This window comes from Lissotriton helveticus, chromosome 2_1 (assembly GCF_964261635.1).
Source record: "Lissotriton helveticus chromosome 2_1, aLisHel1.1, whole genome shotgun sequence".
NCBI classification, from domain to species: domain Eukaryota; kingdom Metazoa; phylum Chordata; class Amphibia; order Caudata; family Salamandridae; genus Lissotriton; species Lissotriton helveticus.
Genome location: NC_136059.1, coordinates 311,026,813 through 311,044,858, shown reverse-complemented (window position 1 = coordinate 311,044,858; position 18,046 = coordinate 311,026,813). Strand labels below are relative to the sequence as shown.

Below are 18,046 nucleotides of genomic sequence, written 5' to 3'. Positions count from 1 at the left end.
GCTGTTAGCTTCTAAAGAGAGAGTCTTCATTATTCGCACGAGTTTCCCATTATATGAAACTAACAGTATCTGCAGGAAGAGCACATGTTTTTTTCAAAAGGAAGACGAGTGACCGCTAATTACGTCTGTCTTTTATTTCTATAACAGCTGCCTCCATGGCTCCCAGAGTAAACAAAACCGGTCTGACTTTCGACCTGCTCCCGCAATAGTTTGACCAATCAGAGAGCGCCCTGTTGGCTCTGCAGGATTTCCCCACGTCCCCTCCTGTACCTAGGTCTACGTCAGCAGAGCCAAGATGGCGGTGTCCATGAAGCGGCTTCAGCTCTCTCCCGTAGCCCGGGGACTGTCATTAGTTCTGTTGTTCTGCCTCCACCTGAGCTCCACTGAACCGGGCACTGATACCCCCTCAGTCCCGCATCGCAGATTTGAATATAAGTACAGTTTCAAGGGACCGCACCTTGTGCACAGCGATGGAAGCGTGCCTTTCTGGATCCACAGTGGAAGTGAGTATGCCAGAAACATACTTTTCAAAGAATTGCTGAAAAGATAGACTGCCTATATACATAGCAAAGGGACTGTCTATGTGCGCTTTATCTGGCACCGAGAGCCTAGACCAGGGCAATTATTTTGCGCACTGCGGTTATTCATAAACGGTTTACTTCACTGCATCTTTATTATGTCACTGTGCTATTCTGGGAAGTAAAAATATGATAAAAAAGCGAGTGTGTGTATGTTTTCCGGGGAAAGACCAACATCTTATTTACATGCATTGACCTGCCTCTTCTGAGTTATTAGTAGATGTGCCACTACAGAGGGTTAATCAGTTAAAATAAAAAGCATTGCAGCAGGGTTAGTCCTTGTGTCTCCAGGATCTACCTTTTGTACTATCATTTTATAACTCACAGAATGACCTTGCCATGTGCTAGCAAATGATAGATGGGCATTGGTATGTGGGTCAAACTGATTGCTAGCACTTGTTCCAATAGAAATGCGAAGCGACTTCCTCAGGAAGCTAGATGATGGGCCCATTAGATTGTATCTGAGCCCGTTAGACTACGTGTACTCCGGCTGTGCTCCAGAATTCTGGATCTAGCAAGACCAAGGCATGGGTGGGCCAAGAAAGATGGATGTGGTGCGCGCAAATGTCAACTAGGGAAGATTTCGATATTGACGGCATGAGTCCATTTTTAACACGTCTACGATGTGAAAGTTGCATATAATTTATAATATTGTGTTTAATTTAAATCAACATTGGTCCTGTGCAGTGCCAAATTTGTAGTACACGCAGGGGTATAGGGTATTAGTGCAGACCATTCGGTGTAGGCATTAGTGCAGTGCCCTCTGAGCACAACCACGGAAAATTCTTATTTGAGATGTGGGAGCAGAAAACTGGTTAGAGGGCCATGACCTTTGTACAGTGCTCGAGCATTTACAGTCCCAGGGGAGTATCATGGGCAAGATTGTTTTGGCTACAAAGCATGCCTAAAATGTATGGACTGTGAACTTGAGGGCAATATGTTACCATAACTAACAAAAGTTTTGAAAGGTAATATTTTTTAAGCTTGTATCATAAATAGAATGTCCTTCGACAGTGATTTCAAAACGCTTATTTCACAGGCATTATGCCGTGTTGTTGAATCATTTATTTTTCAATATATATTGAGGCCAGAGTATTGTAATATACTATAGTCTATAGCAGCGACATCTGTTCATGTTTTCTAAACACAGTTTACCGTTTTCAAAAAACGTGATGTGAAAAGTACTTAACTTAAAGTTATGAAGTTCTGATGACATTTACCAGTCACTGCCTCATAGTTGTGAAGTTCTGATGACATTTATCAGTCACTGCCGCATAGTTGAATATCATGTCACAGGCGTCTCACTTTTGTATTATAGAGTTAGAGCACAGCGCAGTACTATTGAGGATTAAGAAGTTCTCATGCAATGCAGCTATATTTGTTAACATTCACGTTTAGCAGATTTCTGTGAACTGCTTTTTAAAGAGAAAAAGGGGGGGGGAATAATCAGGCATAGAAAAAGAGGCAAAGGGTAGGAGAGAGAGAGAGAAAGGATGACGGTGATAAAAGTGCATTCGGGATTATTCATAATTCTAATTTCGAAACCAGTATTTTCCAATCAAAGATGAAGTGCAAATGCCTTAACAGGTACATTATACAAATTATTAGCAATACGTTTGCACTTGTTGAACAGTAAGAGTACTCAATGCGATGATTTATATATCTCAAATATGCAGCAGCATGTCCTGGTATAAAGTGCTAGTGCATTAATATCTTATTCAGTGCAATTTCTAAACTGTAATTTAGCCCGATCAAGTGCATCAGCAGCTTCTGTTAATTTTACGATTTCTTGAGGATGTATACAATGATATTCTGTATAAATATGAATTTACTATACAAAGATATAAATATATATGTATAGTAAATATATGCTCCTTAACTGATTTTTAGTTGCAGCACTCCATAACAGTGCATGTATTTGCAGACTTCTCCCCCGTCCCGCTCTGCGTTGCTTGCATCCTCTTTGTTACTTGTCTCGCACCACCTGCCCGCCCCCCTTCTTGTTGTTGCTCGTCCCATCCCACGTATTCATATTGTTAGTTACCCCGTCCCATACGCCCCTGTGTTATGTTCCTTGCCCTGCCCCCTCCACCACGAGCATTGTTGCTTATCCCGTCCCACAAGTCTCTACCTGCAGGATCCTCATGCCACTCCAACCCAGCCACAAACACAGAGATGAGTTAGTGCAGGCACAATGTTTGGGGGTTACGCTACCATTGATAAGCCATCATTGACTCAGGCAGGCTGAAAATATAGTCACGTAATTAAATGTACTATGAAATTTGTAGTTGGTACTGCTTGACTCCTACAAGCAGTACCTAAGTGGCAATGCTCATCCCCTATTTTCCACTGTTTACCCCAGTGAAAACAAATGTTGGATTTTCTCACGCTCTTTTAATCAAAGATTTTCGTCCTAGAACATTTGTGGTCTTGTTCTAAGAATAATATTAAAGTCATTTGTAAAGCACATAGTTACTTACACCAAAGTGTCCCTGCTCTAGGGTCCAGCTCCCAGAGATTGGAAAATACAGCAGCTTATAAACAAGCCAAACTGAACAGCCAGGTTTTCAAACTGTTGCGGCACAATTATATCGTTTGCGCCTGCCTTAAAAGGAGTTCCACAGCTTGGCTGCTAAAAAACTAAAAGAACAGCCCCAATGCAAGCTCTCTTTACAGTTGGGATGCAAGCCAATACTGCCCCATGTGATAGGTTCCTTGCAGGAGAATAGGGCGTAAAAAAGGAGTGTAGGAAGCAAGAGCCCTTATTCATAAAACCCTGTAGCAATAGTGCAGGGCCTTAAGAGAGCCTCTTTTTCAGAGGTAGCAGTGCAGCTTTGAAAGTGCAGATACCACGGAACCCTGTTTCGAGAGATTCAGCAGCAGACTGGCTGCCACATTCTGCTCCGCTGAAGTCTCATCAGCCGAGACTGTGAGAGTCCCAAGTACAAAATGTCTACCTTAGACATGACCAGAGCATGAACTACTGACATCCTGGCAGATTCTGAAAGAAGGCTGAGCATCTTTTAAAGAATTTTAAAATCCCCAAAACACTTGCCTTCTAAGCGGTGATCTGACTATCATAGCTGAGTATTGCATCAAGAAAAATGCCTAGGTTCTTGACCATAGGCTTTGGGGAAGGTAAAGGTCAGAGCGAATCTAATCTGGCCACCAGGCAGAGGCCAAATCAAATGCTGCTTGCCAATAATAAGGGCCTCTGTTTTTCCAGCATTTAGTTGGAGACAATTGAGGTCCATCCACTGAGCAACCTCCGACAGACAGGTCCTCTGTAAAGCAGCCAAATTGCCTACATTCTCTGACAGGGTGATAATCAGCTGAGTATCATCGGCTTACAATATAATGTTAAAACCGTAACGCTCGATGATATCAGCCAAGGGGTGCATATACCATTTGAATAAATTAGGGCTCAGGTAGGATCCCTGATGCACCCCTTGCTGCAGTCGAAAAACCTGAGTTTGAATAGGTTTTTTGACACCTGAAAGGTGTGGTTCCTCAAAAAAGTAACCCATTACAAGGTCTTATATCCGACACTTCAGCTCCACAACCATTCAAGTAAAAGGTTGTGGGATACAGCGTTCAAAGCTGCTTTAAGGTCCAACATCAGCAGCGCTGCAGTGTAACCCCTGTCAATAATTTGGCATATGGACTCGGAAGCAAGCAATATAGCAGAATGTGTACTGTGTAGAGGGCAGAAGCTCGACTACGTCTATGGAGAAACTCCTTCGCTTCAATAATGTTTTTTTTTGTGAACACATTTTATTAGCATTTATAATTGCAGACCCAGAATATCTGTGTGACATGAGACATACACATTACCTGTAGGGTATATTGAATATACCATTTGTCCCAGTTGCTGCGTAATCGTTATGTACATAAAACATGATGCAGAAACAAAAGTATCAAAATTATACCAAACTATGCAACATGTCATGGTACATTTATTACCTTGGCCCCCCACATCCCCGGTGTAGACGACTCTGGTTAAAGCTGTTATCAAGCTATTCATGCTCATATGTTATTATCTCTTTTTCTATTTGATAATCTACTTTAGTGTGCGACTCCAGGGGAATGTTTCTGTAGGTGGCCCTCCTATGCCATATTTTAGTGTGTTTCTGCAGGCATCCACATGCGATAAAGACAGGAAGTTCCTGCTCCATAATAAAATCCATGCCTTTCTTCCATAGTATTACATGGGATGGAGTATCCCCCTTCTGTTGTCTGGCAATGTCTTGTTTTCCAAACTTGAGGCCTAAAAATAGCAAGTGCCTTTTTACTTATTTCCTCTGATTCCTTCTACACAATGTAGGAGTGTAAGTTTCGGGGATCTAGGTAAGTTCCATGCCTGCACCTCCGTCAGGCAAATTAATGGCCCTGGTCAGAAGCGTTCTAGAGCCGGACATGACCAGATCGTGTGAGTGTGCCCACATCTGATTGACACTGTAGGCATTGTGGGGTCGTGATTAACCCTGCCGTCCATAATCTATGTCTGGTATAATATACCCTGTGTAGATAGCTGAAATGTATGAGATGGAGTCGGGTAGAGATTGCCGTCTTTCGTGGTGACTGGAGTGCCTCAGCCCAATCGTCGTCATCAATAGGGCCCATATCAGTAACCCATGTTGCTCCTAGGGTGGCCAGGGTAGTGGGGTTATTAGTAATCAGGGTTTGGTAGATTTTCGATATTTTGTGGTCTCCCAGGTCCCCCATCAGAAGTTTACCTTCTAGTGGGCTGAATTCTGGAAGGTTGGTTAGGTCTTTAATATAAGGATGAAGGGCATGTCTAAATTGTAAGTATTTGTAGAATTGTTTGTGGGACATGGAAAATTATTTTTGGAGGTCTTGGAAGGAATTGAGGATATGTTCCTTCATCACATCGCCTAGGGTTGAGATTCCATTCGATCCCAGCCGCAGAATCCCTGAAGGTCTGCCACCTGTGGGAACAAGCGATTTCGCCACAGCAGTGTCACCTTTGTAACGTGGCCCCACCAGCCAATTCGGCAAACGGACCGTCACCAGGTCATGATCACTACCTGTGTCGCTGGGGAAAGGTCTTTCGGGTCGGATCTATTGTATAGGAGTGCATGTAAGAAGGGTTCTCCCATGATCCCTTGTTTAATTAACTCTATTTGCGGGTCGTCTCTGGGCCCGTACCACCATTCGTTTAGGATGCAGATGTGCAGCTGCATAGTAGGATTGTATGTCAGCTGCAGTTATACCACCACAGTATGCAGATTGAAAGCAAGTGCATAGGGCACTCTGGGCTGTGCTACCTCACAATAGGAAGTGTCCCAGCATTGCGTTAATTTGACGTAACCAGGACACGTGAATATGGGGGGGGGTGGGACTGTAGTTGATATAATAGTTGAGGTGGAGAACCCATTTTGGAGATGGCTGATCTTCCGTAGAGTGACAAGGGAAGTGTAGTCCAGGTCTTCACCTCGGTTTTAATCCTTTCTGTCATAGCTTCCAGGTTTCGTTTGCATGAGGCTGCTTGGCTGACCGACACGAAGACACTCAGGTAAGTGAAACCCTGTGTGACCATTGTAAGGCCATCTCCCCAGCGGCCGCTCGTAACGGCCAGACCAACAACTTTGTACTATTCATGGGAAGGCTGGGCGTCTTGCCGAAGATAGGCATTATCTGAAGAATTATGGGACCAGACCTGTGAGAGTCAGTAAGAAAGAATAGGACATCATCTGCGTTTAATGCTATACGATCGGATATTTGCAGAGTCCATTCAAAGCTGTGATATAACTCGTCTCGTCTCACCCAGGTAGCTAGAGGTTCAGTGGCAAGGGCAAATAAAAAGGGGTGTGAGGGGACACCCCTGACTGGATTTTCCTTTTTGTTTGGGAATTGAGTCGATGTGGCTCCTGTCACGCGAATGTACGCCGTGAGGGCTGTATATAGTAATTTCACATATGCTATACATTTTCGGCCCATATTTAAATGCTTCAGCAGTATGAACATATACGTCCAGCTGACTGAATCAAAGGCCTAGTCTATGTCCACTAAAAGTAGAGCTGCTGGTTTATTTAGTCAATCTCGGGTGGCAGTCGCATTGTGAGCTCTGCATTTATTATTATGCCGGGTTGCTCTTTGCAGCATGAAGCCTGCTTGACCTGGGTTGATCAAGTCATTCAGATGCGTGATCAGTCTATTCGCTAGTACCTTAGCCAGCAGCTTAGCTTAGATATTTAAAAGGGAAATTGACTGATAGGATGGGCACGTGAGTGCCCCGGCTTAAGGATGAGCATAGTTAACGTGAGTGCCCCGGCTTAAGGAAGTCTACGATTTCCGCGTGTCTACAGTCTGGGGCATGCATTTATTTTTCAGGACTTCGTTGATGGCCATTTATGGGCATGAGATATCATGGCTCTCGTACCAATGCAAAGGCTTCAAAGAATTAGCATGGGAATCCGTTGGGTCCCGGCGATTTTCCAGGTGTCCGTTCGGAAACAGCGGACATTAGTTCCTCGAGCGAGATGTGAGTTTCTAATAATTCACGTGCGGTGTCGGAGCTTGCCTTTGGTGGTATGTCTCGGAAGAAATCTTCTATCTGGGATTCAGTTAGGACTTCGTGCGCGGTGTAGAGTTCGGCAAAGTATTGGGCGATCTGTGTGGGGTAAGTGAGTATCTTGTCTGTGTGTGATTTAATGGTCGGTAATTGAACCAGTTTTAGAGTGTGTTGGCACAACCTGTGCAGGAGTTTCCCAGATTTATCCCCCCATTGATGTATCCTACTTTGTGTAGCCTGCCATGTATGTTTGGCCTCGTCCGTAGCTTACTTAGATTTTGTCTCTGCAATATGCCTCGTTGTCTGTGAGCACCACCACCGTTCCGTCTCCACAATTGGTCCTAGACGAGACTCCCTTTGTGTAAAGTGTAAGGATGTAGGATTTCATCTGTGGTGATCGGGGTGAATGACCTCGTTCCAATCCCCCCACCCCCAATCAATACAAGGACACCAGTTAGTGATCCTCAAAAGTCAATAATATGTTCAATGAATGATTTGTTAAGGGGCAGGGGGGGCATATATGCCACCCAACACTATAGGTTCACCACTTATCGTGCCTTGAACTAGCAGATACCTGCTCAACCTATCAGCCCATGTATGAGTATGTATGAAGGAGATTCTACGATGGATCAATTTAGCAACCCCCCTGGTGCCTCTAGTAAAGCCTGAATGAAAGACGTGTATAAACCAAAGTGGGCCAAACATGAGGCTTTAGTCCCCATTAGGTGGGTTACTTGTAGAAGCAGGACATCAGCCCCTGAACGTTTCACATATTTGAGTATTGCACCTCGTTTGCTCTTGTCTAAGAGACCCCGCACATTCCATGTTACTATGTTAAGTTCCCCTGTTGGAGTTGGACTAATTTGATGTGTCATCAAGACTTGCAGCATTAAGAATTGGGGGGGTATAATAATCGAGAGCCAAGTAGAGATAGGTACGATGAGTGTGCAATTTAACCACTAACTCTAACTATCTATAACTGGAACTCCCACCCCTCTCCCACACCCAACCCAATACCTCAAAGAACATTGAAGCATCTGTTGCGGAAAGTAAGCAGTTCCCCCTCCAACAGGGGGTGAGGGCTGAAACAGTCCAATGATTCTCCCCCCAAATCCCACCCCTGGCCAATGTCCCAAGGATCAGATTATATATAGTAGCCCATGTTGGTGCCGGTAAGAGATTGTGCATCCTAAAGGAGTAATATTGTTGATGACCATGTGGTCTGGGGGTACAGTATTGTTGGATTTTTTTGAGTCAGTTGTCTGGTAACTCAGCTTGTATGACCTCGATCGATGCCCTCGTTTATGCTTTTTATTGTTCTGATGGAGGCGTGGGTCTCCAGAGAATGAGTGAGTCGCAAGGCGGCAGGGTATGAAGCTTGACCGAACGACACTCGTCTGCCCATTGGAAGACCTCCTCTGGAGTGTTGAAGAACAAGGTGCTATTTTTGTATCTGACATACTCTGAGACTGTCCAGGAAAAGCAGCATGTAAGAGTGTCAGAAGGGGAGCCATACTTAACTGCAACCGTCAAAGGGGACAGTTCCTCTGGTTCAATGGGTCCAAAGAGTGACTGCCCGAGCTGTCATCAGGGCAAGAATTAAGGCATGGAGCATCCCTCGAAGCCTCAGGAAAAGTGGAGTAAATGCATGCCACTTTGTCAAAGAAGAACTGGGCTAGGGCATTACAGCGCTCCTTTAAAGGCGCAGAAGAGGGTGACACTCAGTCCAATGAAGATAGAGACTTAACAATCGGAAACATTTCTCGGCAGGAATTTTGGGCTGCTGCGATTTTGTTGGTGTAAAAATTGCAATGGTAAGCCTAATATGACTATTATGCACATTTAAGGCAGACTATAGTTGGCCTGACCAATAGGATCAAAATCTCTGCACCATGCGCGCTCTAAGCGTTTGCAGTTTGTTCCCAAAACAAGCAGTTCATCATTTAACCATTCTGCTGACGGGTGGGTTCTTCAAATAGTTTTGTCTGACAAAGGTGCAATTTGATCAAGTGCATCAGTTATCCAATCTTCCATTTGAAGGCTGGCTGGGTCAACACCGCTATCTACGATAGGGCGATTCATGCCCAGAATCTGAGTGAAAGTGGCAGAGGTCACCCATGCTCATTTCCGTGTCATGACTGACTGATCTAGGACAGCTACAGTTGAGGGTTTGGCAATCGGGACCTGGAAATGTTTGGTAAAGTGATAATACCACAAAAGTGTAAGAGAGGGATCAACAGATAGAGTGGTCAATTCGGAAAAAAATGGGAGCAAGCGTATGTCCCAACCAATGAGTGGGGATAAAGACCAATTGAGAAAGTAGAAGGATTTCCATGTCCGCAACCAGAACAGCTACCATAGGACATGTAGTGTCATCAAAATGGAAATTAAGGTCTCAAATATCAGTAAAATTAGAGTAGTGCAAAACAAATGGTGCCTGTGCATCTGCTAGTGATGCCATAAACGAAATGCTGGGCCCAGTGGGCTTTAGATCAGAATCCCAGCTAGGGTAAAATTGCTGGAAAAGGTGTAAGAGAAGAAAGCTGCCTAACTCCCTGTGATAGTTAACTCTGTAAACGTACACATTCTCTAATGCCACATAAGAAAATAGACTGACATCAACTGCAGAAAAGATGGAAACCTATTACTATTTTAGTGCCCCATCTACACCTCTGCTGAGCCAGTTACAAATGATTTAGTGAATGTCCAAACTTTGTTGCTTGTCCCATCCCCCACGTAGTTGTTCTATCCCTAATTCCTGCATTGTTGTTGCTTGCCTTGCCCCTCCCACATTGTTGTTGCTTACACACTCCTGTCCCACCAGAAACAAGCATTGGCATAGCCAATAGGTCTCGCTTGTGGAACCTTATAAGTATTTAGTTTTGCAGCACAATATCGTTGGTGCAACAACATCAGCTGTTGCACGGCTAAACCTTGTACCTTATAAGTGTTTAGGCATGCAACAGTTGATGTTGTTGCACTAATGATATTGTGCTGCATAACTAAATACTTATAAGGTCCCACAAGCGAGACCTATTGGCAATGCCAATGCTTGTTAGAGGGGCAGGCATTTGAATTAATTACTTTTTGAATGTGAAGAGAAACGGAGCAAGTTGGTGAATTGGGGGTTCAAAGATGGTGGGACACTAGAAAGGTAAGGGAAAAGAGACAGTCCTGCAAGCAGTTAAAAGTAAGTTACAGCCCACTTATGAATAACATTTGCTGAAAAGAGTAGCCAACTATCTGAGATTCGTGGCAAATGAGGACACTTGATATGATTACCATTTTAGTAAACATGGTGCTTGCTTACTTACGCATCAGGTAAATCGCTGGTGGCACTAGAATTGATCACATGTAGAACAGCCGAGCTGAACTTCACAAAGTATCTTGTATAACTCGTGGATAAGTTCACTGAAATAAGAGCGAGACATGCGTGCAGCCCGGCCTGTTAAGCAAGATGCACCCTTTGAAGTCACGGCCTGCGGCCGTGAATAAGTGAGGGCGGGGGGCGGGGCAGCGGAAGCCTTTGATGAGGCAAATGCTGCTGGCAAAGCTGGCTGGGGAGGGGGAAAGTTTATGGGCCAAAAGCGCGTGCCTGTGGCCACGTGAACTCGATGAAAACCGCACGAAAAAAACGGTGGTTTCACGAGAATTTCGAGCACTTGAATTCTCGCCATTTCCCATTCCTTCGGAATGGAAAAGGCGAGACCTAAAAAAGTGCTAAGACACAGCCGGTATTGGCCACATCATAGCTCTTTTTTCTCTCTAACTTTTGCTATGCTGCACATCAGCCGCACTGATGCACAACATGGCTAAAAACATTGGCAAAGCCAATAACTCTTGCATAAGTGATACTTTTTGGTTTTTACCAATGCTTGTTTCCTTTGATAGCAGCACTCTGTGGGAGTGCCTGTGTTTTCTTGCTCTCTTCTCCAAGAGCAGCTTTCTCCCACTTTCCTGCCCCTCACACTTCGTGTTGTTTCCCGTCTCCTATGAATGAGCAGTACGGACCCGGAGTAACAGTCTCTTAATCATGCAATGGGACTAGTGCCGATGACAACAATGAGAATAGCACTGATGATAACAATGGGACTAGTTCCCATGACAACAATGAGAATATCGCCGATGATACCAATGGGACTAGTGCCGATACCAACAATGAGAATAGCACTGATGATAAAAATGAGACTTGTGCCGATGCAAACAATGAGAATAGCGCTGATGATAACAATGGGACTAGTGCCCATGACAACAATGAGAATAGCACTGATGATAACAATGGGACTAATGCCAACAATGAGAATAGCACTGATGATAACAAAGGGACTAGTGCCGATGAGAACAATGAGAATGGCACTGATGATACCAATGGGACTAGTGCCGATGCCAACAATGAGAACAGCACTGATCATAACAATGACTATAGCTCTGATTATAACAGTGGGACTTGTGCTAATGAGAACAATGAGAATAGCGCTGATGATACCAATGGGACTAGTACTGATGCCAACAATGAGAATAGCACTGATAACCATGGGGCTAGTGCCCATGACGACAATGAGAATAGCACTGATGATAATAATGGGACTAGGTGCCGATGACAACAATGAGAATAGCACTGATGATAATAATGGGACTAGGTGCCGATACCAACAATGAGAATAGCACTGATGATAATAATGGGACTAGTGCCGATGACAACAATGAGAATAGCACTGATAACCATGGGACAAGTGCCAATGCCAACAATGAGAATAGCACTGATCACAACAATGACTATAGCTCTGATGATAACAGTGGGACTAGTGCTAACGAGAACAGTGAGAATAGCGCTGATGACAGCAATGAGACTGTAATGTTTCGTTCTAGTCTTTCTAGAACTCTCCTTCTTGTGTGTTCTTTCCCTTGTCCTTCTAATTCCATTTAGAATGTATTTTGAATGCACTGTTTTCAGTTGTTACCTGACTTGCTGTTGAGCTGCTGCGCAGCACCTGTTGAGAATAAATCTCATCTAAATCTACTTGGATTCCGACTTATTTACTACAAAAAACGTGGCGACGATCATTAACAGGTGTCTGCTATCCACGCGTGCAATCAAGTGCCAAGTTATCGACTCAAAAGAAACCACGAGTGAAGTACCTGCATCGCATCGCTCTACTTCAATCTTGAACTCTTCTAACTGTTTGAAGTTTTCACCGCTATTGAAGAACAAACGTGAGCAACGTGCGCAAGGTACTGTGAAAATTGACTTACTTCATGGCACTTAATTTGGTCTTTTTAGGGCTCGCCTGCTGTGCGCATGCGCATAGCTGGCGAAGCTCTATAGGGGCTTAAACAGCGTTTACCCAAGCACGATTCCACTGGCGATTTCTTTCTTTAGCGCAAGCCCTAAAAAGCGCGTGCACAATGCCACCAGCCGCCTGCCTGCCTGCCTCGCATTACCACATCAAAGGCAGCTTCTCAGCGTGCGCTCATCCCCTAATTATTCACGGCCGGCCGGCCGTACTTTCAGTTTCACGGCCGCCGGCCGTGTCTCCTTTTATGCTAACTCCTCTGTACCTCTCCTTGCATCCTCCTCTTTACTTCGATTCCTGCCGTTTTCTCTCTTCTCCGGCTGTTTGCTTTGCTTCCTTGTTAGGACTTGTGCCCCCCTCACCCTACCCCCTCACCCTCACCCTCACTCACACTCACTCACCCCCAACACCCTCACCCTCACACTCACCCTCAACCCCTCACCCTCACACTCACCCACCAACCCCTCACCCTCACACTCACCCTCAACCCCTCACCCCTCACCCTCACCCCCTCACCCTCACCCCCTCACCCTCAACCCCTCACCCTCAACCCCTCACCCCCTCACCCTCACCCCCGCACCCTCAACCCCTCACCCTCAACCCTCACCCCTCAACCCCTCACCCTCAACCCCTCACCCCCTCACCCTCAACCCCTCACCCTCAACCCCTCACCCTCACCCCCTCACCCCCTCACCCTCACCCCCTCACCCTCACCCCGCACCCTCAACCCCTCACCCTCAATCCCTCAATCCCTCAATCCCTCAATCCCTCAACCCCCACCCTCACCCTCCACCCACCTCAACCCCTCACCCTCAACCCCTCACCCTCAACCCCTCACCCTCAACCCCTCAACCCCCTCATCCCCTCACCCTCAACCCCTCACCCTCAACCCCTCACCCTCAACCCCTCACCCTCACCCCTCACCCCCACCCCTCACCCCCAACCCCTCACCCCCAACCCCTCACCCTCAACCCCCTCACCCTCAACCCCTCACCCTCAACCCTCCACTCCCTCAACCCCTCACCCTCAACCCCTCACCCTCAACCCCTCACCCTCACCCTCACCCTCAACCCTCACCCTCAACCCCTCACCCTCACCCCTCACCCTCAACCCCTCACCCTCAACCCCTCACCCCCTCACCCCTCACCCCCCACCCTCACCCCCTCACCCCTCACCCCCTCACCCTCAACCCCCTCACCCTCAACCCCTCACCCTCAACCCCCACACCCTCAACCCCTCACCCTCAACCCCTCACCCCCTCACCCTCAACCCCTCAACCCCTCACCCTCAACCCTCACCCTCACCCCTCACCCTCAACCCCTCACCCTCAACCCCTCACCCTCAACCCCTCACCCTCAACCCCTCACCCTCACCCCTCACCCTCAACCCCTCACCCCCTCACCCTCACCCCTCATCCCTCACCCTCAACCTCACCTCAAACCCCTCACCCTCAACCCCTCACCCTCAACCCCATCACCCTCAACCCCTCACCCTCAACCCCTCACTCCTCACCCTCAACTCCTCACCCTCAACCCTCACCCTCAATCCCTCACCCTCAATCCCTCACCCTCAACCCCTCACCCTCAACCCCTCACCCTCAATCCCTCACCCTCAACCCTCACCCTCAACCCCTCACCCTCAACCCCTCACCCCTCAACCCCTCACCCTCAACCCACCCTCAACCCCTCACCCTCAACCCCTCACCCACCCCCTCACCCCCTCACCCTCAACCCCTCACTCACCCACTCACCCTCACCCCTCTCACCCTCACTCACCCTCAACCCCTCACTCACCTTCACTCACCCTCACCCTCAACCCCTCACCCTCAACCCCTCACCCTCAACCCCTCACCCTCAACCCCTCACCCCCTCACCCCTCACCCTCAACCCCTCACCCCCTCACCCTCACCCTCACCCCCTCACCCTCAACCCCTCACCCTCACCCCTCACCCTCAACCCCTCACCCTCAACCCCTCACCCTCAACCCCTCACCCCCTCACCCTTAACCCCTCACTCACCCTCACCCTCAACCCTCAACCCTCACCCCTCACCCCCTCACCCCTCAACCCCTCACTCACCCTCACACCCTCAACCCCTCACCCCCTCACCTCACCCTACCCCTCACCCTCACCCCTCACCCTCACCCTCAACCCCTCACCCCTCACCCCCTCACCCTCAACCCCCTCACCCCCTCACCCTCACCCCCTCACCTCACCCTCACCCTCAACCCCTCACCCTCAACCCTCACCCTCACCCCTCACCTCAACCCCTCACCCTCACCCCTCACCCTCAACCCCCTCACCCCTCACCCCTCATCCCTCAACCCCTCACCCTCAACCCCTCACCCCCTCACCCCAACCCCTCACCCACCCCTCACCCCTCACCCCTCACCCCTCAACCCCTCACCCTCACCCCTCACCCTTCAACCCCTCACCCTCAACCCCTCACCCTCAACCCTCACCCTCAACCCCTCACCCTCAACCCTCACCCTCAACCCCTCAACCCTCACACCCTCACCCTCACCCTCAACCCCTCAACCCTCACCTCCCTCACCCCTCACCCCTCACCCTCACCCCTCACCACACCCTCACCCCCTCACCCCTCACACCCCTCACCCTCACCCCTCCAACCCCTCACCCTCACTCACCCTCAACCCCTCACCCTCACAACCCTCACCCTCAACCACTCACCCTCAACCCTCACCCTCACACCCCTCACCCTCACACCCTCACCCTCACAACCCCTCACCCTCTCACACCCCTCACCCTCACTCACCCTCAACCCCTCACCCTCACCCACCCTCAACCCCTCACCCTCCCTCACCCTCACCCCTCACCCCACAACCCCTCACCCTCACCCCCTCACCCCTCACCCTCACCCTCACCCTCACCCTCAACCCCTCACCCTCAACCTCACCTCAACCCTCACCCTCACCCCTACCTACCCTCACCCTCCCCCCTCACCCTCACCCTCACCCTCACCCCCTCACCCCTCAACCCTCACCCTCAACCCCTCACCCTCAACCCATCACCCGCACCCTCAACTCCCTCAACCCCTCACCCTCTCACCCCCTCACCCTCACCCTCAACCCCTCACCCTCAACCCCTCACCCTCAACCCCTCACCCTCAACCCCTCACCCTCAACCCCTCACCCTCAACCCCTCACCCTCACCCTCAACCCCTCAACCCCTCACCCTCAACCCCTCACCCTCAACCCCTCACCCCTCACCCTCAACCCCTCACCCTCAACCCCTCACCCTCAAAACCTCAACCCCTCACCCTCATCCCCTCACCCTCAACCCCTCACCCTCAACCCTCACCCTCAACCCCTCACCCTCAACCCCTCACCCTCAACCCCTCACTCACCCTCACCCCCTCACCCTCAACCCCTCACCCTCACCCCTCACTCACCCTCACCCCCTCACTCACCTCACCCTCACCCTCACACTCCTCACCCTCAACCCCTCACACTCACCCTCAACCCCTCACCCCCTCACCCTCAACCCCTCACCCTCACTCACCCTCACCCCCCCACCCTCAACCCCTCACCCACCCTCAACCCCTCACCCACCCTCAACCCCTCACCCACCCTCACCCTCACTCACCCCTCACCCTCACCCTCACCTCACCCCTCACCCTCAACCCCTCACCCTCAACCCCTCACCCCTCAACCCCTCACCCTCAACCCCTCACCCTCAACCCCTCACCCTCAACCCCTCACCCTCAACCCCTCACCCTCAACCCCTCAACCCCTCAACCCCTCACCCCCTCAACCCTCACCCCCTCAACCCCTCACCCCCTCAACCCCTCACCCCGTCAACCCCTCACCCCCTCACCCCCTCACCCTCAACCCCTCACCCCTCACCCTCAACCCCTCACCCCCTCACCCTCAACCCCTCACCCTCAACCCCTCACCCTCAACCCCTCACCCTCAACCCCTCACCCTCAACCCCTCACCCTCAACCCCTCACCACCCTCACCCTCACCCACCCTCAACCCCTCACCCTCACCCACCCTCAACCCCTCACCCACCCTCAACCCCTCAACCCCTCACCCCCTCAACCCCTCACCCCCTCACCCCCTCACCCCTCACCCCTCACCCCCTCACCCTCACCCCTCACCCTCAACCCCCTCACCCTCACCCCCTCACCCTCACCCCCTCACCCTCACCCCCTCACCCTCACCCCCTCACCCTCAACCCCTCACCCTCAACCCCTCACCCTCACCCCAACCCCTCAACCCCTCACCCTCACCCACCCTCAACCCCTCACCCTCACCCACCCTCAACCCCTCACCCACCCTCAACCCCTCACCCCTCACCCACCCTCAACCCCTCACCCTCACCCACCCTCAACCCTCACCCTCACCCACCCTCAACCCCTCACCCTCACCCACCCTCAACCCCTCAACCCCTCACCCACCCTCAACCCCTCACCCCCCTCAACCCTCACCCTCACCCACCCTCAACCCCTCACCCTCACACTCACTCACCCTCACTCACCCTCAACCCCTCACCCTCAACCCCTCACCCTCAACCCCTCACCCTCAACCCCTCACCCTCAACCCCTCACCCCTCACCCTCAACCCCTCACCCTCACCCTCAACCCCTCACCCTCAACCCCTCACCCTCAACCCCTCACCCTCAACCCCTCACCCTCACCCCTCACCCTCAACCCCTCACCCTCAACCCCTCACCCTCAACCCCTCACCCTCAACCCCTCAACCCCTCACCCTCAACCCCTCACCCTCAACCCCTCACCCTCAACCCCTCACCCTCAACCCCTCACCCTCAACCCCTCACCCTCAACCCCTCACCCTCACACTCACTCACCCTCAACCCCTCACCCTCTCACCCTCACTCACCCTCACCCACCCTCACCCTCACTCTCAACCCCTCACCCCCTCACCCTCACCCCCTCACCCTCACCCCCTCACCCTCACCCCCTCACCCTCACCCCCTCACCCTCACCCCCTCACCCTCACCCCCTCACCCTCAACCCCTCACCCTCAACCCCTCACCCTCAACCCCTCACCCTCAACCCCTCACCCTCAACCCCTCACCCTCAACCCCTCACCCTCAACCCCTCACCCTCAACCCCTCACCCTCAACCCCTCACCCTCAACCCCTCACCCTCAACCCCTCACCCTCAACCCCTCACCCTCAACCCCTCACCCTCAACCCCTCAACCCCTCACCCTCAACCCCTCACCCTCAACCTCAACCCTCAACCCCTCACACTCACACTCTCACCCTCAACCTCAACCCCTCACCCCCTCACCCTCAACCCCTCACCCTCAACCCCTCACCCTCAACCCCTCACCCTCAACCCCTCACCCTCAACCCCTCACCCTCAACCCCTCACCCTCAACCCCTCACCCTCAACCCCTCACCCTCAACCCCTCACCCTCAACCCCTCACCCTCACACTCTCACCCTCACACTCTCACCCTCAACCCCTCACCCTCAACCCCTCACCCTCAACCCCTCACCCTCAACCCCTCACCCTCAACCCCTCACCCTCAACCCCTCACCCTCAACCCCTCACCCTCAACCCCTCACCCTCAACCCCTCACCCTCAACCCCTCACCCTCAACCCCTCACCCTCAACCCCTCAACCCCCTCACCCCTCAACCCCTCACCC

The 18,046-nt window shown here is 50.5% G+C and overlaps 1 protein-coding gene across 1 annotated transcript in view; it reads left to right on the top strand.

Annotated features, from left to right (window-relative positions):
* Positions 1-205: 205 nt before the first annotated feature.
* LMAN1 (lectin, mannose binding 1) overlaps positions 206-18,046 on the top strand; it is a 300,935-nt gene continuing 283,094 nt past the window's right edge. Inside the window, exon 1 of the mRNA XM_078674898.1 lies at positions 206-503. Coding sequence (XP_078531024.1) covers positions 296-503 — 208 coding nt within the window. The 5' untranslated portion in view covers positions 206-295. The remainder of the gene's footprint in view (positions 504-18,046) is intronic.